This window comes from Mya arenaria, chromosome 14 (genome assembly GCF_026914265.1).
Source record: "Mya arenaria isolate MELC-2E11 chromosome 14, ASM2691426v1".
In the NCBI taxonomy this organism is placed as follows: domain Eukaryota; kingdom Metazoa; phylum Mollusca; class Bivalvia; order Myida; family Myidae; genus Mya; species Mya arenaria.
In genome coordinates, this window is record NC_069135.1 from 11,267,242 (window position 1) to 11,293,639 (window position 26,398).

Consider the following 26,398-nt stretch of genomic DNA (forward strand, 5'->3'; position numbering starts at 1 on the left):
TTGCCTGATGTATCCATGAAATATTGGATATAAACAACTGACTGACTGTCATAAAACAAACAGTTCTCTCTTTTAAAAGATTAATTGATATTAAATTGTTATTGTAGTGTATTTCCACATATTTTATTGCTTTTAAGGATATTATTTGTGTTGCCTACGTTGTTTGCTATAAAGTCAAAGATGAAAAGAAATGAATAAACTGTACTGCAAATACAGCAAGTACAGCAAGAATTCGGCAGAAAATACTAAAGTTTTAAAATGAACTCATGAGACGTGATATGTTATCTGTGCGAAATAACAAGGGCTGTCTATTCTGTCAGTTTACTCATTCAATTATCACAGAGCCTTAAGCAGGAGTTTATTAGGATTTGCATGTCCAATTACAACGCTTATAATGCGAATGGCTTACCAATTGCAATGATATAAACACACTCAGAGTTAATACTCACAGTTGAATGCCGATTCTGCCTGGGGACTCAAGTCTACACACAGTAGAACCGTTTTCACGTTTGGAACTTCCGAGTTCGCCATTTTTTTTCTCCAACAGTTAACCGCTTCCTCAGATAATTCCGAGCTTATTATCCAGGTAACAACACGAATATTGTACGCTTTATGAATTGCCTAAAGCAAATACATGAAGTGTTGTTTAGAAGTCTGCAGGTTTAGTATTCAGTAGTTAACCCGAGATAGTTTTCATTAGATTTACTACACTAGATCTATATTGATTATTTTATCATTCTTATAGAATATATATTTATTGCAGAAAGATTGGTAACATCCAATATCAAAATGTATATATTCTGTGAGATCCTCACCATGTTTTTTACCGATCACTAGGATGCACATCGACATCAATAGAAGTTTTGTTTCACGAGGCAGGTTATCGATAAACTACAAATGACTTATATCGTTGTGCTATAAGACTCAAAGATTTGTTGTGGTTAAAACACTCATTAATGTTGGCATTTCTCATAAACTCATAGGAACGCTACGCGTGCTAGACGCCAGATGTAATACCTGCTTCATGCAAAACTACTGTACGGTACTTACATCGTTCTATACATGTGGGCAGTTATCAGTTGAAGGCATGATATTTCAATACTAATAAGCATACGAACAATTAGTTACAACGTTATCCAATACTATTGCTATCAAAACAATAATGAATACAGTCATAAATAACTGAGTTAAGTTTAGTTGTCGGGTCGCTTGATATAACGCGACATCAGAAGTAAAGGTACAAGTGAAAGAATATGGGACAATAATATTACTTAGGTAGCTTATCCTTTGATTTATTCTGACCTCCTGGTTTTCCGTATAAGACTTATTTAGGTGAGATTATAAGTTGTATGTCTGTGCCTGCTTGTGTTTTACCTGTTGATCCTACTCGATTTATTTATTTGCCGGGGATGTTTATATTGTTTTAACTCCATATTAAGCATTTTCATGAAATAGTCTTATTCAGAAAGGATCAAAATTTAAGTCTCAAAAACGTTTTTATCTCATTAAGAAAAGAATTATTAGAATGAGTAAAATTTATAATTTCCTAAAAGCGCAATGGACTGCATATCACTTCCTTAGGAGAATGTTTCTTTCAGCAAACACTATTGCACTTAAATACAGTGAAATCTGCAGTGACAAGCCCAGTAGTGAAAAAAAGAAAAAAAAAACCTGTTAGGCACACAAGGTAACTTCCCAAATGGCACTGATCGAGAATGACAAAGGTACAAACAATACAAACAGACCGCACATGCACCTGAATAACTTTACCTATAAATGATTGGATACCCGCCTTGGAACAGTTAGTTAAAAGCGTGTTGACTTAGACACTAGTCTACCGGGGATTTGAACTGGACTAGATGTCCATATCCGTACACTTGGCCCACCATTTATCAATTATTACAGAATTGTATAAATAAGCTTCATCGGAACCATCAACTTGAAAACTATAACAATGAATACTATACGTGTTGTATTTCTAACGATAATGATTTTATCTTTGTTTCATGATAAATACATATTGTCCAATTCCAATCAATAAACATAACCATTTCATTTGATCAACAGTAAAAAAATCAGTTTTTGCTATTTTTATTGGGTATTTACCTTTTATATCAGATATATAATTGTTTCTTGTTGTCCATTTGTTCATGACCATATTCACACGCCAATCGTTGTATGTCAGTTAAGGGATAAATACAGGTTTGCATTAAATGGTTGTCCTTCATGCGTTTAATTGTAAGTTGAAAAAGCGACTCAGTAATCGTGTTTATTCATTCAAATGATTTACTTTCCACACCACGCGTTTTACATACCTGTGTAAGGAAGAAAAAATCACACAGACAACAATGTTATATTAATTTGGTATTTCAAATATCAAATATTTCAATTACCACTCCTGTTTTCCCAATAGTGTTTATCAATATTTATATTTGATCATACCAAATAGTTTATGAAACACTGAGGTTTTTTATTTACACGCCGCAATAGGAACTCATTAAATAATTCATTTATGTAGAGCTCTAACTGTTGTTCTTCCTATAAATTGGTATTGACCTGGTTTAGGATATAATGGTCGAATGCTATAGTATTATCATTTCTATTCATCCGAGTATGTGATATGGGAAATCAGGTTCGAAATTAAATTAGAAAAAGTCATGTAATTAGGATGCATACCATTATTTGGGGTAGGAAATCCAGTTAGAACCAAGAACACAAGTATTTTCCATGGCCGAGAGTGTAAGATCATCCCGACCCGAGCGTAGAGTGTTTTGCGGAAACGAGGTGTACCGAGTTTCCGCAAAACACCCTGCGCGAGTGTTGGGATGAACGTATCTTACACGAGCGGCTATGGTAGATGCTTTTCCTCCCACTTCAGATAAACAAAATTAAGTGAAAATGTATTTTTTTGCTGGAACTCTTTTGTGCGTAGTGAAATTAAATGCGTATGGATATGTGATAATTCGTGGTTGTCATGGATATGCGCGCAGTAATTCAGATAATGTTTATAGTCAAATCGGTCTTTGAATAGTTTTGAGGAGAGTGCAACATTATTTCTTGAAAGGTGCGTGAAAACTCTTTTATGGTGACATTTCATGCGAGAAATAATTAATTAGCTTTCTAAATATTACAAGACAATGTTTCTATGATGCTACAGACGGCAGTCTTCAACCATGGTGATAATTACAATGTGATGACAATTAAGGGAGTTCCATACGGGTACTTGTTTTTTTCTATGCTCGTGGGCAAGACAAGAATTTCTAGCATGGTTAAATATTTGGATCGACTTATCTGAGGTGGGAGAAACACAGTTTCTGCCTTTGTTGCAAGACTCAATTTGTTCATACACATTGCTATCATTCATAACGTTAAACTGCTCATAAACGTTCTAACCTTGTGAACCGCAAACAAATCTTAAAAAGAAGGGATTATTTCCTGCATGTTAGAAAACTCATTTGTTCTGGATATCAAATTCTGAAAAGCTCTGACAAATAAACAGGATGAAAATCTGCAAATACTTCGTTTTCTTAAACGTTAATGATTTAAGGACTATGAGATCATTATTATGACAAACCTGGTTGCTTTCATACTTTACAACATACCTCGGTGAGGCTCTGTTATATGAATATAACACATGAAGACAATAAGCCCAATCATTTTAACCTGATGGATGATTCTAACATCATGTGAAGACGACTAGCACGAATACGTACATCTAAATGGTATAACCATTCAAGAATTACAATCGTGCAACTTATTTGAAGACTAAATGCACCTTACTTAACTAAACGGCATACCTGTATAAGAACGATTCCAAAAGTCAATTGTTGAATTTGAGTAGGACTCCAACATTGATAACTGAGACCTATATTTGAACAAACAAACACATAAACAAATATAATGGAACACATAAAGCGACATTCAACTAGACTTCGTCGCGGTGAATATAATTTGCTATGGCGCACGACACGGGGTATACACATCATCTTCACTAGATATGTATTACCACACTTATCATTGTTTGAGTGGCTGTCACTTCCAAAACCATGAATGGTGCAATTTGACCGGAAATGATATACCATGTCATATCGCAAGCATTTTAGTTTCAGCCCAAATAAAAAGCACTATGTAAATATGATTTTTCATGAAACTTGATACTTAAAGGAAATTTTAAAACACGGACTGTTTTTAACGGAAGTCATCCCTTTTTATAGTCAAAAAAAGGGTTGTTTTAATTTCTACGGTCCATAAAGCGTGATTTACACCGATATTGTAAGTAATTAACTGAATACTGGAAAGATGTTTGTGCGCAGATCCAAAGTTTTGATATGCTGTAAACAACAGGTTCCATCTATTTGTTTTCGCCATATCCCGCTTGTGAACAACAAAAGACTCCTTTTTAAATAAATAACATTCATAAAAGGTAGATCAAATATATATTGATCATCTAAATTTCATTTCTCTCAGCGACATCGTTACATACATTATCAGTTAAAGGGAGAAATGGGCAAATATGGCATAGCCTTTTTTGTCCATTTCTCCAAAAACAAGATTTTAGTGATATTAGCCAATTCAAAACTTTCTTTCAAATATTTTGTCAATCAAATATTGGTCTTCTAAAACATGGGTTATCAAACTAAAACAACAATCATGTCCGTTGAAAACGTGGGTCTTAAACACAACTCAAGTGGTTTGTTCAATGGCACTTAAACGCGCTATATGGAATGCTTAGGGAACCGCATTTATAATGCAGGCGTATTTATAGTTGTCTCTAGTGAACGGTACTTGTGTAAATCGATAACTGGCATCAATCATCTCTCTTAAACAGGACACGAGGAAGCACTAATGTCACATTTGTTAAGCGCTTCAGACAAACATAGTGAATAAAAACGCAGCAATTGTCAACGTGCAACAAGATGTAGAACCTGTTGCCCCGCAATCATATAAAACGTTTAATGCATTGAGTGCAACTCAAAATGTACAAATGTTACACCATGATCAAAATCACCGAGAAAATGGCAGAGGGAACGTTTAGTGTTGATATTGTTCTATAAGTGTTTGTTCTACATTGAATATTCCCTATACTATTCATCAGTGTTGATCATGAAGGGTTGCGTACAATAAGACTGACAAGGCAGTTATACATTGTGCATATTTGTTTAACACAAGATCATCGTGCTTCACCCATTCTTAAGTGCATTGGAGCGTTTCAGGCGATATCTACTTGCAGCCAAAACTAATACCAGTCTAAGACACTCTCGTTCGATATAGGCATTCTTCTAAACAAGTTCTCTGTTAACAAAAATCTAAAAGGAAACTCATTTTTAACAATGTCTACGTTTACAATATATACTCATGAAGCATATCAGGAAATCTGACCTTAATATGCCAATTATCAGATAGGATACCCTTAAAATGCAATGTTCTGACAGATGATAACACAGTAATTTCTAGGAAGGTACGTGCGTAAATGTGCTCGATATCAGCATTTTTCTAAAAAATGACTGTCTCTGTTATTAAAAAAATATAATCTAGATCTGCTTCTCTTGCTGTTGAACACGTTAGCCGCTCTGTTAAATGTATTTTCCGTGCTGTTTAATATACTTCCTCTCGATATTTTTTCTGCTGATCACTACGTCCTGTATTAATGTAAGCTGCGTTTGTTCAGCAATTGTTTGTGACAACCGATGTGAATTAACGGTACACTACATATATTGAAGAATTAAATCACTGACTGTTCAAAACATTTGAAACGATGTTGGTTTTCACTTCTTGATATGCTACTGATCTTGTTTAGGTCTATCTCCATAATGTTTTCAGTGTTTTTATCAATAATGTTTGGTTCACGTCATCGTGATAAATATTTCTTAGTGGATGTTTACATTTTATGAAGCCAAAAAGCGCTCTTCCTAAGATACACGAATAATAACTTATTTATCAGCATGTTTTGTTTACCAGTAACACGTGTTGGTTGCCGTAATGTAGTATCCAGTCGCACTGTCGCGTTTTTACCATCATAATATCGTGATAACGCGTTTTTGTTATCGTTGTATCGTACAGTCATTTTAGCATCAACATACTGGCGCATTTGTTTTCCTCGTACTGTCATGCTATCACCATCGTACTGTCACGATTCCATCATAGTATTGTCGCTTTATCATCATCGCACTTACTATTTATCGTCATCGGACTGTCGCGTTAACGCCATCATATTGTCGCGTTATTTTCATCGTAAAACAGTACAAATAGTCTTCCGAGAGGAATGTTAAATGGCCGTCCCGTGTGCAGTGCTATACACTGGTGCAAACTAACGAACCAGTGTAGCTTTAACCGGGTTACATGCTGTGTGTGCAATTTGCTCCAAAAACATAAAATGACTGACTGATCTTATCGGAGCTATCGCGAGTATTAATAAATTTGAACAATGAGGATTTAAAGCGGATTGTATTACACGATTTATCGCTATTACAAATACGAAGATTAGATTGTAAACTGTCAAACTGATCCTATTATGCTTGCTTAGATGTCTTCAGTCAATATGTTATACAAATCATAACGGATACAGTTCACCACAACATACACAATATACGTACACGTACTACATACTTTATATATGTAAACATAATGTTACAGTGCTTCTATTTATGTATACTAATAGGTCAAATGATCAGTATTTACAATTGTTGGGAGTCAGATGTTTTGCGAACAGAAACTTATCATTATATACTCAACATAAAATACATTTAACAGTTTAACTGTCTTTATGTTTTAGATGTAGCTTATTTTCGTAAATGTTTAAATTTGCATGCTCTGTACATATTTTTTGTATTAAATCCTGGTAGACATTATGAGATACACGGATAACAATGCACTTGACCATACTGCGAATGTTATATTGAAGCTTTTTTTCCATTTCTGCATTGATATGTCCTTGATATCATGTTTTAAAGAAGGGTTACATTGCAAAACACTATTGATTATACTACTCGAGATGAATGTTATTATCTAATGGCTAGTACAAATACTGTGATTATACGTAAAGAAACAATTTATATCAATTAGTTTTAAAATCATAACATGTTATTGTCACTATAAGCCACGTTTCTATTGTATATTCATGATTATATAAACAGATACATCATACAAAAACAACACAACAGTACAACGTGCATTCTCGGACACCTAACGCTTGCGTGTTAGGAGACTGCAAGCATGTGACCCCTGTTTGATTGTGTTTCTTTGCTTCCTATTATCTCTGCCTTGTTAACTAGACAAGTATTCTTCATTTGACAACTGTCACACGATTGATACCCAGTTTGCGTGCGTTCCTTATTCATTTTATCAGGACATATACATGTGAAATACGTGTTGTATTTCAACACATTTCTTTGGATGAAACCAGTCGCCATACAACACCTTTGATGGGATAAGGCAAGCCGCCAATCTAGTTTATTTAATCGACAAAAGCAGGCAAGAACATACTGAGCATTTCCTGTAAGTTGCAACGTTGTATGTAGAAAACCATGTTTGTCTGCTTATCAGTCGAATTTATCTGATATATTCACAGACAAACTAGTTGTATATATTCTTAAACCAAACACTGTTCTGAATGATCTCTTCCGGAATTTTACTACACACTTATTTTATATTTTGTTTTTGATTTCCTGTGCCAGAATGATAGCCGATATTTAAGAGTATTCGATTAATGGCAGGTATCACGACATTGCGTGTGCCTCTTTTATTTATGAGAATCTATATAGATAACTGATATTTGTTTTGTCTCAATTTAAGGGGCAAACACCGCCTCGCAATCAAATCATAATACTAGAAATAACACCAGCCTGTAGACTTTGTTACACAATGGCAAAAATTCGCAAGCATAGCATTTCGTGTAATTGAATGCCATCTAAGCACAAAACTAAGAATGTGCCATTTATCAAATTACGTAAAGACCTATATGGTGTAACATGAGTGATCCGTAATTCCACGGGGAATTACTAATTTGTTTTAAATTGATATAAAAGAGCCATGGCATTTTTGGACTAGGGCACTTGTGGCCTAGTTCATAGCCGTAACCGCGATGTCTGCATTTTCAAGCCGCATCTGGGGGTTCACTGACGTAATGTATTCATACGCTGTATTTTGATTGGATTGCCGTTAGCGAATTTGAATAATCAATGTAGTACCAGAACTGATTGCAATGAAAACATCCAATAACAATAGTTCTCCTAACAAGACAAGCTAATTGTATGTTTTTTAATGAAGCACAAGAAATGGGTACGTAGCGAGTGAGTTAATCGGGTTAACTACATGAATGTTCTTGCATACGGTCAGATTAAATGCAATAAGAATATGAACATATTGGAAAAGTACGCATCGACATTTTTCGTTCAAAGCTCTTTATTGATAGACTGGTAGCCGCTTTCTCTTTTATCCGAAAAGCGACCAGTATCAGCTAACCACGGTGCCCGTCGCGCATTTGAAATGTCTTGTGGGTCCGTAAACCGAATCAAGCGTGCGGTCTAAGTAGTAAACAACCAGGATATTTGTTGTTGTTTTTTTAAAAAGTATTGTTATCCTTTGTATAGAATGTTGGTATTAATTTATTACCAGGGCTGTTCTTTTTTTCGACATAGTTTGCATGTTTCCGTGACATTTTCTTTTTAAGTACAAATAAGTTTATTATTTAACTAATGATTGCATGGCACTCAGCACTTTTTAAATACAGCATGATTTTTGGTATTGATTGTTTAAATACTATTAATGTAAAATAAAAACCATATGCCACGTATCTGTATAACGTTATAATTTGTGTTTTTGAGGAAAAGTAAATTCGGGTGACAGTCTACTGTATTGACTCATTTATTCTGATCAGAGCGGCCGAATGATTCACACATGTACATGTTATCACTACTTCCGGATGCTGATGATGTGAATTTTATACGTGTTATATTGAAGAAATTTATCAATAAAGTCGCCATTGAATACTTACCACCATCAAACGGATTTATTGTCATCTTACCGTGGATAGCATGTTTAATTTGACGCGTTGAATTTCAAGCAATACAAGTTCGTTTGATAAAATCATGTGATTTCAATTTTGCAAAATGGAGATAAAGAAATATCAAATATGCGCATACTTATTTATGAAGTTTCATTCTAAATGAAGCCAAATGTATGAATATGCGCACAGCATCTGACTTATGAATATGATGAGTGTTTACCTATGTGCATAGAAATGTCCTGGAGCCATTCTCAGTGTAAGTACATTTTGTTCAATGACATTGTGTGATAAACCATCGGCATTTGCCTGCTCACTTTTGATTTCTACTCTTATCATGCACCAGTCAATTGTTACCACCCCCTCGGGGTATACAAGGGAAAAGGGCAGTGTTTTCGCCTTTCAGGTGTCCTCGCAGTGCCTGATGATTGCGGTGGTTTTGTCTTCCCGCAAAATATAGCGGGGAATTACCCTTACCTAAGATCCTTGGGGTGCGAGGTTATTTGGCAGGGATTTTACCACCAGTTCGTTCCCGCAGGGTAGGGCAGGGATTTTATAGGGGATTGGTTGGACTGAAAGTCAAAGTATTCCCCAGACCTGGAGGAGGCGGGTGTGCGGGCGTGGTTACATTTGACTGGTGCATAAAGTTCTTTTTCTGAAGACGCTTTGTGCTCACTTTTTGTTTCCTAGCCAAGAATGAAAATCAGTAATCACCCAATGTTGTGGCATAGTGAAGTAATGTAGATTTGACATCACAACAGTCTTTCTCAAATGCTGTCCAGGCTTTTTTATGCTTAAGAATAACTTACCTGGCGATGTCAGACCAGAAATCGTCTTGTCATGATATCGGATTACTATGGATCAGTATGCACTAGTCAATTGTAATCAGGGCCCCCACATCCGGGGGTAAACTGGGGAAATGGGCCGTGTTTTTACCTTTCAGGTGGCCCCGCAGTATCGGGTCTTCGTGGAAAATACAGCGCGGATGTGGCTTAACCTAATGTCCCTTGGGTGCTGGGGGGATTTGGTGGGGACTTTGCCATCAGATCATCCGTGCAGGGCGGGGATTTTAGCTTGGGTTGGCTGAACCGAAAGTAAAAGTCCCCGCTATTCCCTGGACCGGGGGTGCATGGTTACAATTGACTGATGCATAAGCTTGCGTGTTAAGTCCCTTTAATAAACAACAAGTGAAGCTAATGTTGTATTAAATTTGAAACAAACGAAGGAAGTTCAAAAAGTGTGACCAATTTGAGAATACCCGGTACCTTACGTAATTTATAAATTTTCATGCGATTCAGACAATTTAAATGCTAGAAATCACAAAAAAAACCATTCCCTTGAATTATTCCTGTCATAGTTTAAACTCATAATCAAATTTCAATGCACAGCATTTGAAATAATTTTAAACAGATGAAAAACTGTTATTTTTAAAAAGCACAATACATTGTTTATCTTTTATGTGACCTAACATTAATATAAAAATTTATTCAGATAATAATTTAGAGACTTTTCTTGCTCTTGAATGTGAACAAGTATGCTTGGGATTGAACACTAAGAAAAACAAAGAATGAAATTAAATGAAGCACAAAATATACAATAATTGATTTTTTTTAGACTTTCAAAACTTTAACATTTATACTAAATACGGTTACATAAAATGATGAATACATTTGTAGGATTTGATATCCCACTAAATGTAACCGGCGGCTTCGTTCATTCTAAACTCTCTCTCAGTGAGAAGGAATAAATTTTATTCACTGCAGTTGTTTTCTAACTTTATGAAAATAAGAACAATGGAAACAATGAATTTAATACTGTTGATCAGTGCAGATTGTGGGAGGTCATGGTTGATATCACTGAACCACCAATAAGCCCTGCCGAAATTGGATTCTAATTGGTCAGTCGGGTGTTCGTGGTAAGCATGATTAGTATGAATCTTAATTTTAACCATCATTTATGAATGTTTACAAAACCATTGAATATTGAAATAACAAACGAAATGTTAGTTTGAATGATGAAAGCCATGAAATATGTAAATTTTTCAAAAAGAGACCATTTTCCAGCTTGTGTAAGTATCGAGAAAATTATTAAGTAAAATGATTTATTGTTTATCTGGAAAATCTTGAAAACTCATGTTTAAGCTTAATTGGTATGTTATTGCAATATGTTTTATTCATTGCAATATTAATGTAAAACATTTTTATGTTGACTTAAGTTTGTAGATAAAAACTAATGGTATAGGTGATATGAGTATGATCTCTTAAGTCTTTAAAATCCATTTTGGTATTGTGAGTTTTTTGCTACAGTCTTGATCAGTTTAGCATTTGAATATGTTCAAAGTAACTGCAAAACAAGTCCAGCTGTCTAGAAAGACTATGTCAAACCCTTACCAGATAAAATTTCTAGTGTTTTCAAATTACCACCTTGGCAATGGTTTTATCATAACATAGGAAATTAATGCCAGTGGTTTTAAAGAAAATGCTAGTGTTTTTGTATTCGGAATGATATATCATAAGTTGCACTAAATTGAACATAATTCGTAGTTCTCATTTATAAAACACATAGCAACAAGTACATGTTGATCTAAGATTTAAGGCTTGGATGGAGTCAGGTCAAGACATTGTACTTTCCAACGCAAGAACTGTTTGTTTATTCAAGTAAATAAAGCAATCCCCACATCAAGGAAATGTAGTATTGCTTAACCAGCTCAATTGACATCATGAGTTGGACATTAAATTGCTGCAATTAAAGGCAAATCTAGATATTAGAATTATTCAAACTCTGATTTAGCAACCTTTTATAGTTTAATATATGAACTACCTTTGCGAAATTAAGGCTTTTTTAGATTTACAAGGACGGGTAAAAGTATTTGTAGTAAAGTAAATGTACTGCAACACCTGATACATGTTGCCTAGGAATCCTACAGATTCTAGGCACTCCAAATGTTACAGTACTATTCAATTCGGAGTGCCTGAAATGAAAGCTTCTTGATTCTACATTCAACATCTTTCTGTATGACCAATGACCAGGAGAATCATGAACCTACAACCATTTGCAACTACTGAGATAGTGAGCTATCAGGACAGAGACAGAGGACAATACACGAATGGCCAACTGTTGCATTTATTGATGTCTTTTACAAATATTATCCAAAGTATGGCCCTGTGGTTTAAAGCTCCCCTGAAAAAGAGGTGACAGGTTTTCTATATAGGATATGATTACATCATTGAAAATCTTCTCTGAAACTGCAAATAACAGACCTTTGATATAAACTGACTTAATCAAATTAAAGAAGTATGTGTACTTTGGTTAACATACGCCAACCACGTAAATTAATTTGTTTAGGTCTGATTTAACGACATTGAGATTTTCAAAAGAACTATGACTTTATCTGATTAAACACTTTAGCATCGCCCCCCCCCCCCTCCTCCCTCTACCCACACTTTTAAAATTTCCTTTGCAGCTTGCAAGCAGTTTTAGTCTAAAGTTTAAGCTAGCCCATTAAACAGTGACCCCTTGTGATGTGAAACGATTTGTTTAATGCTTAGAACATGGTTATCAACATTCCCCTAAATGAAGCCCTAGTCAATCATTGCTTTCAGCACTTTGATTAAATCTATTGTGGTAAACGAGTTGAATGAATTTCTATTGAATGACCACGAATTTGAACTTCTATTTCAATTAAAAAATATATTTGATCATTTATCAAAATATATAAAAACAATAATGCTAAACCCGCCTTCCTCACTCCCCATTTACCGCTGTTCACTTAAGACATCATGCCCAAATTAATCTTATTTGTTATATTAATCTCCTCCTATTTAGAGATTGCCGTTGACAAGCAGGTATTATATCTGCACGACCACATATGCATCCAAGTTTCCTCATAAGTATCAATTAAAGTTAAGGTAACAGCCTTGGACCGGTCAGCAAATCAGAAGTTCAGTGGACGTTAAAACTAGTTGAAGTGTTATTAACCGCACTCTCGTGCATCTTTATTCTTTATGCGTGGAGTTATTCGCACAAAACCGATGAAATGTTTGATACTGTTTCGACTCTCCGCCTTATTGCCACACACATAAACATCTCGGTTGCTTCCTTAGTTAAAGTTTCAATTGCATACATATTTCGATTGTTTCTTGGTATTAGTGTAAATTCAATAAACGGTACAGTGACATTGAAAGTGAAAATGTGAAGGGAACACATTTTAACATATCAAATCGCACCTCCATGTATGAACCTGTTCCATAAGAATGGAACTTTGGAAGCACAATATCCATCCAAAGTATGATAGCAGAAGTTTTTGGCCAGAAGAACACTGTAATTTGTCCTAACATACGTCTCCAGATACGCAACACATGATGTCCCACACAGTTCGAAGAACAAAAAATAAAAGAAGAGAAAAAAACGGTGGTTTTGTCTGTCTGTTTTGTTTAGTAAATTACAATTCAATTTTTATAGTAGGCACAGTCATGCTTAAGCCTTGAGCTTGCGTTTTGACAATATTGCTTAAACTGTTGTCCTGTTAGTGCAGTTGTTAGTGTTCTCGTTTTTCATGAAGGCCAGCCACGTTTGATTCCCGACCTGGTCGCATGTCAGTTTGGTTGGTGGACACAAAGCCGGGCGGATGACTTTTTTTCCGGGTTCTCCGTATTGCCCATAACACAAGACCGCACTCTCGCCTAGCTTCGTGGCAAAAAGAAACTTAACCTAAAGTTACTTTCTTCTCAATCGATGTAAAATAAATAAACTAACATTGTTTATACAGGCAACTGAAGATGCTGCCAGCATACTTCGTCGTTCTTGTTATTAGCTCTTGGCATAATGGATGTTATCAATAACCTCGATGTTTTCTTGTGTATTGCGCGTTTGAATATGAGAGAAACATAGCTATTTCCACCTGTTATTAATTGACCATCGATAAACAATAATTTCAACGCATTAAGAAAACCCCCACGAACAAGAATGAAACCTGTTGGAGGTCGATCCGTTTTATATATTTATTCGTAGCCCTACAAGAGAATATCTTATTTTTGAGCGGATCAATAAACCCTCTTAAAAAGGTGCTGGTCTGAGATTTTTTATTTGACTCTGTTATATTTAAATAATATATTTCCGACGTATGAGTGTCTGTGTTTATAACAGGTGTTTGTTGTTTTGCTCGCTTGCGTAAGACATTCCTTCGAAGGTCGAATCAAAGTATTACGATGTCCATTTCAATGTTTGTGTTTTTGTTTTATTGGCCGCATACCAACATACTTATACCGGGTGACCTAATACCATTTTGGTGTGATTTGAAAGGGAATAGAATAGTGATTACAAATACGTGAAACAAATGACCAAAAACACGCTAGTAAAGGTAAAACAGTGTGTTTTGTTTGTTCTTTGTTTCATTGCAAATTGAATCTGATTACATTTTTATATCTATTATGGCCAAAGCCCTTAAATGTGATATTTTACATTCATTGTTTACGTTTCCTTTGTCTTCATACAAAGCACTTTCAACTGACCTCTAATCAATATGGGCTCACAAGGCATCAAACATTCACATAAGCTAAATCGGATACCTAGAATAAACTTGAAATCGTACTGTAAATCATAATGTTTAGATGAGTTAACTAATATTACACTATAAAGCCAATAAAGCGCTAATTTTGGCATCAAAGATGGTACAGGATCAGATTGACGTCGACACCAATGATGAAGGGGGTTCAAAGACTATGAAAATGAAAAGTGAATGAAACAGATATGTGTTAACTGCAGATAGATTTTAACAGAATCGACTTTGAAATGGTAAGGTAAGATACAACACACATTTGATAACAAGAAAATTACCAACTGAGGTATCAAAATAGCAATATAACTTTACATTGACAAAAATGAATGGCCAACAACTTATGTTCAGAAAACAACCATGAATGCACTCAAGGGAACGACATAGATAATGTAAACGACAATAACAAATAGTTTATTACTTTGCCTTCTCAAATGACGAGTCTATTTGAAAAAAGAGTAGGCGATCAGACACGATTGAGCCGTAGAATTAAGTATTTGCAATGAAATTTAGAAAATGCACCAGACCGTTTTTCTCCTTGCTAGACGCTGATCAATATATTATCGCTTGAATCGTATGATGCAAGACTTTCTTTGAATCGGATTTGATTCTTGCGGAGAATGTAAAAAACATCATATTCACTTCAATGCAAAAAAAAAATCATTTTAAAGGTATCTAAATAGGTTAAGGCGTTTGACAGTATATTCCTTAATATTAAGTATCCATGTAACCAAACATATCATTTATCATGAGTGCTTTCTCTTTATATTCTGAAAACCGAAAAAACAACAACACAAAACAGTACATATACATCGCAGTGTCAATGCGTGACAAAAATATAAATCGTTTTGAATCAATTCTTATATAATGATGATTGTACAGCAGAACTGTTAGTGGACACTGGCATATTTCTCAATTAAATCCTGCATTGTGGTATATAAACATGTAGGTTTAACCAGCGGAAATTCCGTCAAAGCCAGACAAACCACTAGTTCAAATTAAAAACATTGTGCTGTCATAAGACATTTCTTGAAAAAAACATTTACACAAAGGAATTTAATCCAGAATTCTGCTTGACTATGGACTCAGATTACGATGCGATAGAAGGAGAAAGTAAACGTTTGCTATTGAGTTAGAAATTATAAGATGAGAACGAAACAAAGTTGGCAGATAAAGCTGAATACCACAGTAACAATCCCATGTGTCAACAAAACGTAATGCTGACAATGGCAATTAACTACTTACATGGCAGTTAATGTTAAAAACGCTTTTTTTTACTAATGATCGCTCAGATAAACATATTTATTGGACATGCACAGATGTCATTTAAGTTTTAAATTTTGTACTCAATAATTCTTTTCTTGAATTTGGTAAATGTTTATATAGGCAAACTATTTGAATTCCAATGGGAGCCAATTATGCACCTTTACTTGCAGACCTCTTTTTATACTGCTATGAAAGTGATTATATGTTAAAATTATTTAAGTCTGGAGATCTAGCTCTTGTTGATAAATTCAATAGCACGTTTAGATATATTGTTTAGATAATCCTGTGTTTACAGATAACATTCATTCGATATACCCTTCACAATTGCAACTTAATAAATCTAATACATCCGTTTTAAAAGCATCCTATTTAGATTTGCAACTAGAAGTAAAGGAAGATATATTGAGCATCAATCTTTATGATAAACGTGATGATTTTAATTTTAAAATAATTAATTACGCTTCTTTAGATGGTGATGTTTCTATTTCACCATCGTATGGTGTTTTTATTGCACAGTTAATACAATTTGCTAGAATATGTACAGATGTAAAAAAAAATCAGCTCTCGCAGTAAACTTATGACGCAAAAACTTTTAAAACAGGGTTTCCGATATTTCAAATTAAGGAAAACTTTCTCAAAATTTGTTAATGGTCATTATAATCTCATATCAAAGTACAATTGTAGTCTTAAATCGCTCATTGCTTATAGTATTGCTCATCCCGATTTTTATGGTGATGTTTTAAAGAAAATTCGTAAAATTTAAATGTTTCCAGCAGGTAGTTGGGCAGATAGACTTAATGAATTACTTGGATTTTATTTAAACCGTGGATATAAAGGCAATATTTTGAAGAGCACTTGCCTTCTTGTTTTTGAAGATGAATACCTGAAACAAAATATTGCGTTAAATATAGCATCCTTTCATAACTAAACTTTCAGTGCTTTGATTTTTATGAAGAATTTGCTTATTCATGTTATCTTTAAAACCGTTTTTGGCGGACACGTGTTGACTGACTCCGAGTGTTTTGGCTGTGACTTAAATTTCTTCAAATATTTTACGTTTTCAAATCATTTGGAAGGAGAGAATAGCATATACTAGTCGCTTTTATTTTTAATAATGTTTTTCTTTATTTGTTCCCAGTTTTAGTACAATGATGCTTTTTATTATGAAACTCTATGATCACACAGTTTTAAACCTTTTAAGGCAGACTGTGTGTGATGTTTTTGGTTTCTAACGATGACTGCATTGTATCTTTGAAAAGTATTTGCATTAGGTGCTGTGAATTGTTTCCCTCCGTCTGCAGATAGAGTTGGGATCTCTAATCATTGAAGTACTTGGGATTAACCTTTTCGTTTATTATTAATACTTGTTTTATTGATAAGTTTCCTCAAGTTAATGCATACTTTGATAAGATTTATCTTTTGCGTTTTATCTTTATTAAGAATTGTTGGGATAAGAGTGAGGTTTGTGTACATAAACTGGTTTCAACCCCCAGTAAATTTACATTTTACTGACCGTTTCAAGGCGGTACCTAACAATTCTTGATAAACATACCAATTATGTATATATATATAGTATTTATGCACTGTGCTGTTTGTAGAGTTGTGTGCTGTTTTATGTTTCTTGTCTGTGAATTTGTGTTCTATGTCTTTGGCGTTGCCCATTGCCACTAAACCGGGTTTATGTTTAAACTTTTTGCTACTGAGCATGTTTCTGTAGCTTTTTGCATATATAATGATTAGGAAGCAATTTCGGTAGTCAATGGCAATTCATGTCTGAACAGAAAATTAAACTGAACGACATTGATTGATGAGATCCAGAGGCAAAAGAGAATGATAATTATTTAACCTTAGGTCAAATCTTCTGACCGAAGACCGCGTTTCTTCAAGTTAAAATAAAATTAGAAGAAAAAGCAAGATGTTTACGAGAGGATTACACTCATTTTTATCATTTATAAGTGGTAAATGCATAGCGAAGCCAGACCGCAGTGTGATAAATGGCCAGGGTATCGCATAACGAGCCGAGATAATATAGAGGATATTTGTTTATTTCAGTGTAAGATCGTATTTTATTTCACGAGTGTCACAGAAAAACATACTTTCACGAGTGATTCTGTTTTGGTCAAGGGGTAGTAACTACAATGCATTTTAAAAATAGTGCTGGAAGTTGATATTTTCGCTGCTTATTTGTTCACTGTTGTTATTTCACAGATAAAACTAATTTCATCGAAAAGCATAAAAGAAATCCAGGGATATACCGAACACGAGGGCCAATAACAACACAACGGTCTCACTCCACCATTTTCTAACCTCTTTAATACATATGTTGTTTGCTTTTATTGAAAATTTACAATCCATTTCTTTATAGTTTAACTTCACTCCAATTGTATTCCTATTACATTCAATCTTGACGACGTTAAGGGATCGATGTAAGTAAGAAATATGATTTTGTAGTATACGTCGCATAAGACATCAACAAGTTAGTTTATTGAACTGGTACTAATTTTGAACTATTCATGGTCGTTACCGTTCAATTCTATTACGGAAAACTAAAGTTTTAAGTTTTTATACTGCTGTTCTATGAATTGTTTTCTTTGCACAAATATTAACATAATATATGTTGTCCAGAATCATCAAGAATGTTGTGCACAACATATACTATTTATCGCGGCGGGATCAACACGGGATGCACGGATATTGGAGTCATTTAAGAGTTTTCTAACATTAGTTGGAATATCCTTTATTAACACATGTGGATATGTCTCTACGAAGACTCTTTGTATATAACTTTAATACTGTTGATACTGCCTTATTATGTTAGCGCGTTTGTGTGTGTCATAATTTCGCAGTTTTTTGGACATTTGCCCTTGGTGATAATATGTATAACACTTAATGAGGTCAATGTTTTGTTTACTTGATCAAAACTCGATGACTTAAATGTTTTAGTAAAACAAGGTTAGCAGAAAGGAATTGAAACAGAACAAAATGTCATATAATTTTGGTACTTTTATCATAAACTTTTAGGAGTACCTTTGCTGTTGTTACTCAGACAAATTTACTGCGTACAGTTTATACATTTAGCATTAGTCCGCTGATTGGAACCTGATAAGAACAACTGTGTCAATTTTAAAAGTACAAACATTAACTGAAAGTTCATTAATCCGAGAACAAAACATCGATTCGACCTATGCTGAATTTGATCATTTTTGTTTTCGTGACATATGGCAGACATTGGAATAAGGAGTTTAAAACTGAATAATTTAAATCTGATTGTTTGCAATATTCCACCTTGTGAATGGTGCATCACAAACACAGGTGAACAAATCACTTTGCAAGCTGTAAAACGTTAACAAAATACATCAAACGAGTGCTGTACATGATTAGAAATTTATGAACAACTTCAAATTTCATAAGTTTCAAGTATTATTTGCTTAAAAAATAGAGAACAGGTTCAAACCAATGCTTCTTAACAAAACAAAGAAAGCAGTAGTATTTCTTAAAAATAAAGAATTACAAAAACAAGAGTGCACATTTTGAGTGTCTGATTTGTTCAGTTGTGGGTTCAGCAAACATTACAGATAAAGTACTTGTTCCTGTATTGGTTTGGAATTTTATGGAAAGTTATGTTTAGGTAAGATCCCTTCTTGAGCGAGGCTGCGAGATAATGCAGAACATCTAAAAGCAGATTCTCTTCACGGCATTTATTGACGATCGTCTTACGTCCGTTCATTTAATATCTTTACCTTGTTAAGAACACAGTGAATTGAACTGATTCGATTAAGTTTTGGATTTTCCAAAAATAGATTGGTTTTCGTTAGGGGAATTTTGGGAAGAGAAAACAGGGACGGCCGCATGTTTTCTATAGATAAATTAAAAACGTCTACCGGTTAGAAGGATACGTCACATAACTTCAGATTACAAGAAGCTCACAAGGGGCTGTTGGTCTCCTTAGAAGATAAATATATGATATGTTTAATGTTTAAAAAATAATTTCACGTTTTGTACATACACACATAAATATCATTTTGTATGGTACATAGAACGGATTTAACGGAATTGCCAGTCAATACCGCGATTGTTTATGTTCAAGATTTCCATTAATGGAGTGGTTGTCACGTGCTAAGTCATAGAAAATGAAATAAAGAGGTGTTGCGAACACATACTTGTATATGTATTTCTAAGAGTAGGTTACCCGTTCACTCGTGTATCTGTACTTATGTATTATGTGTAGGTTACCCGGTCCAGTAGATGTTGCAAATGAACAAAATCGTGGTTTTCACAATCTATATTTTCACTTAAACAAGAAGGATGATCAACACTCACATACTGTTTTTCACATGATTTTGTAAACTTCTACAAAGTACATATACCTGATTGTTAAACCAAAATGTAGGTCGCAATAGATACAAGCTGGTTATAGTTGTATCTTGTGAATGGTACTTGCGTTTATCAAAAACTTGTATAAATGATCTTTCTTGAACAGGACACGATAAGACACTTATGTCACATTCGTCAAGTGTTTAAGACCAAACAAGTACAACAAGAAGTAATTATAACTGCAGCAGTTGTATATATGTCTCTATCACATGATTTAAACCCTGTTGCCTAGCAATAACATGAACATTGCAGTTTTGCTCGAATAACCTTGATTTGGCTGAACGTGATTAATACTATCAGAAATTAGTTTCCATTGCTCTACGAATTTAATCCGATTGTATAATCATTGACTCTATTCATCAATTCCGATCAGAATATTATGCGTAAAACAAGACTAATACAGATATATACATGTAAGTTTAATATGAGTTGATTATGCTTCACACACGCGTAAGTGTGTTAGAGAAATAGAGGCAATATAACTGGTTGAAAAATTGATAACTGTGAGGTACTCAAGTCTAATTCCACGAATAAGTGCACATTGCATACACCAAGTGCAGTGATCATCAGGAAAGTTCTTTTCGGCGATAGTTTTGTAACTTCAGATTTGATCTAGATGTGGAGACAAATGACTTAGATTGTGGACAAATAATAATAATATAGATAAAATAAAGGAAATGAATAGTTTTGATTGATTTATAGCTAAGTCGATTTAGTAATAGCATAAATGACAAGACAGATGATCATTTATACATAACTCATTTCACTAAATTCAAAATGCACGTCTTATATAACTAAGTCATAGCCTGTCCTTAGTTCTAGGCCATATCAATAACATTTGATTCTATTCATAGTGATTAGCAAGTCTCAGAGACTGCTTATATTTCATTTAGCCTAAATAAATATCTTTAAAGGACTCCAAAACAGGAATATATTTCTTCTCAAAACAGTATTTGTGGTTATTGGCCAATGAGGAATATACACAATCTAGCATGAAATTGAATTTTTAGATCATTCAAGAAAACATATATATTCAGCTTTGAAATGTTCAAATATCAAAATTGTCATTTAGTGTATTTAATGTACACAATACAAGCCTTCGTAACAAGGAAAACAACTTCCTGCGCTTTGAAAATAAATGATTTATTATTACTTTACCAGTAAAGAATGTTATTAAAATAGTTATCTGGCTGTTCTAAATAACAAAAATTGGCAAAGTTATAGTCGTTCTATACTTATAGCAGTTACTTATAGATTTTTCCGTAGAAGTGTTTGTTATGTAAAACTCATTGCACTGAAATTACCAGAATTGTCTCGTATCCTGACAGGAATGTGTTGAGCTTCAAAGGGCATTAGTCTGAGCTGAGACTTATGCAAAGAAACGTGGAAGGAGGGTTATATAAGCCAAAAAATATGTCGGATGAATTAAAATCAAATATTTGCTGTATCACTGAACAAAACTCGTAGAGCACCTTTTTCCTGATATTAAATGCAAAACAAAAATACATTAAGAGACAGTTTCAACATCTCATGTTTTGTTTCGTGTGTATTTTGTCATGAATTAAGATCTCATTACATTAAATAATGTCTTATTAGAAAACATGAAGCTCCTTATGTAATGATAATCAAGACTATAAGATATACAAGCTAGTAAACGGCCAGTACGAATGATGGTGAAGTATAACGGTAGTTTATGAAAACGAATTATTGGTTGTTGTGTCGAACGCGTGATGTGCGTGACAACCAAAGAACCTTATACTTTTCCATTATTAACCTGAATTTCATTGATTGAATTTCGTTCACTGAGATGTTGTATTTCTTCTAATGCATTTAATGCGGCAATGGAAATAACAGAGACGAGCTAAGCAGTCCACAAAATATATATAAATGCTTGTGTAAAGGCACATATGCGTATTATACGTACACTTTTGCCATAAATGTAAGTTTCATCGGATATCAACTGTATTTACTCGGATATACTATTCACAAACAAATACATTGCTTTCTGCTTCTTTGATAAGGAAGCGAACAAATTATTTATAGTAAATGCCTTAAAATTCAGAACATGATCAGACCCTGCATTATGATGAAAATATCGGTTGTTGAACAGTAGTTTCGCTGATAGAATAGCTCAGAAAGCCTACAGCTTTTGAAAACCATGTTTTACTTTTTGTGGCTCTCAAAATAAAGCAATAAGTGTCGTGTAGAGAACAATTACTTTGAAACTAGATTGAAAGGCAAAAACATTAATACTTTTATGAATAGATAAAATCTGAGGGTAATGGAGTTTTCTGCAAGCGAAACATTTCTGAAAGTATAAATTTTTGAAAGTGAAAAACAGCCTAGACAAGAATATTACTCATTTTTAATTGCCAATATTGATTTTCAATAGTTATAAAAGTGCAAACCTTACTTCACCAATGTTCCTTGCGCAAAGCCACATTCTTACTTTAAATAAGATAGTGTTTAACGGCACAAGAAGCAAGGTCAAACAAAAAATAAACGAAATACACATAGAAGAGCACATATTCCACAAGTTAAAACAAGATATGCTTTGGTATGGTCACTTAAAACTAAAAAAAAACCTCATTGGATGTTTTAATCATTTTGTAAACGCTTAACCTCGCATGTGTCTAAATACTTGTCAAAAGGGTGTATTACGGGCGAAAAAGACGTCACGTGCCAAAGTAAATGTTTAGATAGTACCCGAGAACAATCTTCATAATTATTTACAAGGAAAGCTCATTCAAAGCATCACTGGGCAAGTATACCAATGAAGAGATCATTAATTGATTACAAAGTTACGTTTATAATGTACTGACTTTAGACCATTACACAGCATATGCATCTGCCTTTTCTAAAACATGTAGTTTATTGTTATCATCTGAATAACAAAATATCCTTCCATGAGCTAAATAAAACAAAAGGATACAACTAAAATCGAGGCGACATAAGATTCATGTCAGTGAAACAATTAATTGGGGTGACACAATGTCTTAAAATTAGAGCTTTTAACCATTTCTTTCCGATTTTTTTTATATAAACGACTTGCGTATCTCAGAAAAATGTCTCCGCCTGGACAACTATGTTGGGTGGGGTCTTGTTCCTGCGTAGCAATACAGTTCCATTTAATGCATATAAGGATACACCGAAAAGGTCATAATCAGCCAGTGAGCATAGATATTACGAACAATATTAACATTTAACCCGTATACATTTATTGAACAACCAGCTATGCTTTTATCTCTTTTAAACGTTACTCAGGTGGCTTAATCAAGTAGGTTTAGGGCTTTTACTTTAAAATTCACGTAGGAGTAATAGTAAGACCGATACACATAACTGCTAACTTAATTTGGAATTTAAATGCGCGTGCTAACATAAAAAATTCATGGTCTGTCTTCAGTTCTGGGCCATATCAACGAAGTTTGGTTCTCTTCATCGTAATCAACAGTTCCCAGAAGATGCTTACATTTAAGGACGCCAGAAGCGCTCTTTAATGGACTCCAAAACACGACTAAGTCATGTGAAACGTATTTGTGGTTCTTGGCTACTGAGAAATATTCAAAACGGGCTTAGAAAATGCCACTAAATACCAGTGAGCATCTAAAGAGAATATTTATAACAATCTTACACACCTTATATGATTTAAAATAACATGTACTTAGCTTTATACATTTACTGTCCGCGACACATGCTGCGTAACATTGCTAACCATTTTTAGTTTGAAATATGGTAAGCATAATTGCTATGATACATGCTGTCAGAAAAGGTTACTGGCTTTTATCCATATAACAATACCAAAAGTTGTAGACGTGCTTTACTTATAAGCACATGGTGAATAGCTATTTCTACAGATGCGTATACCAAGCTTTGTTTATCCAATAACTCCTTTCAGTAATATAGTTTTTGATGAGATATACATTATGTACTAAAGAAACCGAAGTGTCCGGTATCCGACAGGAATGTGTCGAGTTTCAAAGAGCATTTGTCTGAGACTTACGCGAAGGAACGTCTTAGAAGCTTCAAATAAAAAAAATGTCATAAATATGTTTATATACTGAATTTCCTGTATCACTGTAAAACACACGGAATGCACATTTGCTCATAAATGCATGACAAACACATGTTTTAAGAGACAGACTCAACACATCATTCAGAGGCTCGTGTGTATTTCTGCATAAATGACCATCTTATGCCTTTAAATATACAAAAAAAAATACAAACAGTTATTTAGTTCATGATAATCACGACTGTAATATTATAAGCTAGAATACTGTTATTGAGATTGGTGAAGAAAAAGCGTATGAACGACCTATTTGGTCTATGTCGCACATAGGATTTGCAAGCCCATCTGACTGCAATATTCAACACAAAACGAAAAATATTAGTGTTCAAAAACAGCGTTTTTCAACTTTGAATATGTGGCGACGTAGCTATTAATAAAAAAAAACATTTATAAAGACTAATATAAAGTGTTTGTGTTTGTTGTTTTTGAGCTGAACCATAAACACATAGTCAATGACTACATCACAGTGAATATATCGGTGCTTGCTGGTGACACAACTAGGGAACAATGATTTTGCCGTTAGTGAGTTTTATACTTTTTTTATTCTTAAGACCATTGTTCTACCTTTTATAAATATATAAGACTTAAATTACAGAGGTCCCTTCCTCAAACAACAAGGGTGATATGTTTTACTCTCTGATACATCCATGAATTATTGGATATAATCAACTGACTATCTGTCATAAAACAAACATTTTTTATCTTATAAAATGTCAAGTACAGGGATAAATGGATATTAAATTGTTATTGTGGTGACGTTCCACAGACTATACTGCTTTAAAAATATCATGTGGTTTTGCTTATGTTGTTAACAAAATAAGCTTTCAAGTCAAAGATATCAAGCAAAAAGAATAATGAATAAACTGTCTACTGGAAATACAGCGTAGAAAATGCTAAACAATTGTTACAGTGAACTCATAAGACAGAAATATGTTAACTATGCGAAATACCAAGGGTTATCAAATCTGTGAGTTTATTCATCCAATTATGACAGTGACTTAATAAAAAGTTTATACGCATGGATTTGCATGTCCAATAACAACGTTGATAATGCGGCTACATTTGATCTAGGAAGGGTTTAATAATGACAATGCTTTAACAACACAGCGCTGATACACATAGCTGAATGCCCACTCTGCCTGGGGACTCAGGTCTACACACAGTAAAAAAAATCACGTTGGTTACTTCCGATTTCGACATTTTTTCTCTCGCAGGTGTCATATTAACCGTTTCCTAAGGTAAAACTAAGCTAATAATCCAGCGACCAATACGAAATTATTAATTGTCTAATGCGAATACACAAAACTTTTGTTTTTAATTCTGCAGATAAAGTAATTTACCCGAGATTGTTTCATAAGATGCAAAAATACTAGATGTATATCGAACACTTATTATATAATATATATTTCTTGTTGAAACAAGGTTCGAAATATCCAATTTGAATTGAATATAATTCTGTGAGATACAGTGAGATACAGCGTGTCTTTGTGAACCGATCACTAGAATGCACATCGACATCGATACAAGTTTGTTTCACGAGGCAGATTATCGATAAGCGATATTTGACTTGTATTATGCTTCTGAAAGACGCAACATTTTGTTGTTGATTAAAAAAGTCATTAATGTTGCTTATAAACTCATAGGACGCGATGCGTGCCAAACTCTAATTGTAAAACCTGCATTATGCAAAACCACTGTATGGTACTTACATCGTTTTATACATTTAGGACAGGTATCAATGGAAGGCATGCTAGTTCAATAACAACAAACATGTTTACATTTACTTTATAAAGTCATCCAAGAATATTATTATCAACATGATCATTAATCAAGTAAAAGATAACAGCGTTATATTAACTTGTCTGGTCGCTTAATATAATGCGGCATCACAAACAAGAATTGCAAAAAAGACAACTCAAAGAATATGGGACATAATTTTACTTAGATAGCTTGTTCTATCTTTGATGCCTCTTGGTTGTTCATATAAGAATAAACGAATACATAGTTTTATAGCTTTATCTAAGCGATTTTGTCAGTTATTTGTCTATTTCTGCTTGCGTTGTATATGTTGATCCTGCTAGATTTACTAATTTGCCGGGGTTATCTGTAAAGTTCTTACTCCATGGTTTGCTTTCCA

The 26,398-nt window shown here is 34.0% G+C and overlaps 1 protein-coding gene across 3 annotated transcripts in view; it reads right to left on the reverse strand.

Moving 5' to 3' along the window:
• Positions 1 to 26,398, reverse strand: part of LOC128217614 (universal stress protein in QAH/OAS sulfhydrylase 3'region-like) — a 119,158-nt gene that overhangs the window by 54,328 nt on the left and 38,432 nt on the right. The window contains exon 1 of one of the 3 annotated variants that reach the window (XM_052924878.1): positions 450 to 600. The exons of the other annotated variants lie outside the window; for them this stretch is intronic. Within the exon in view, the coding sequence (XP_052780838.1) occupies positions 450 to 531 (82 nt within the window). The 5' untranslated portion in view covers positions 532 to 600. Of the gene's footprint in view, positions 1 to 449; positions 601 to 26,398 lie in introns of those variants that run through there. 3 annotated transcript variants of the gene reach the window in all.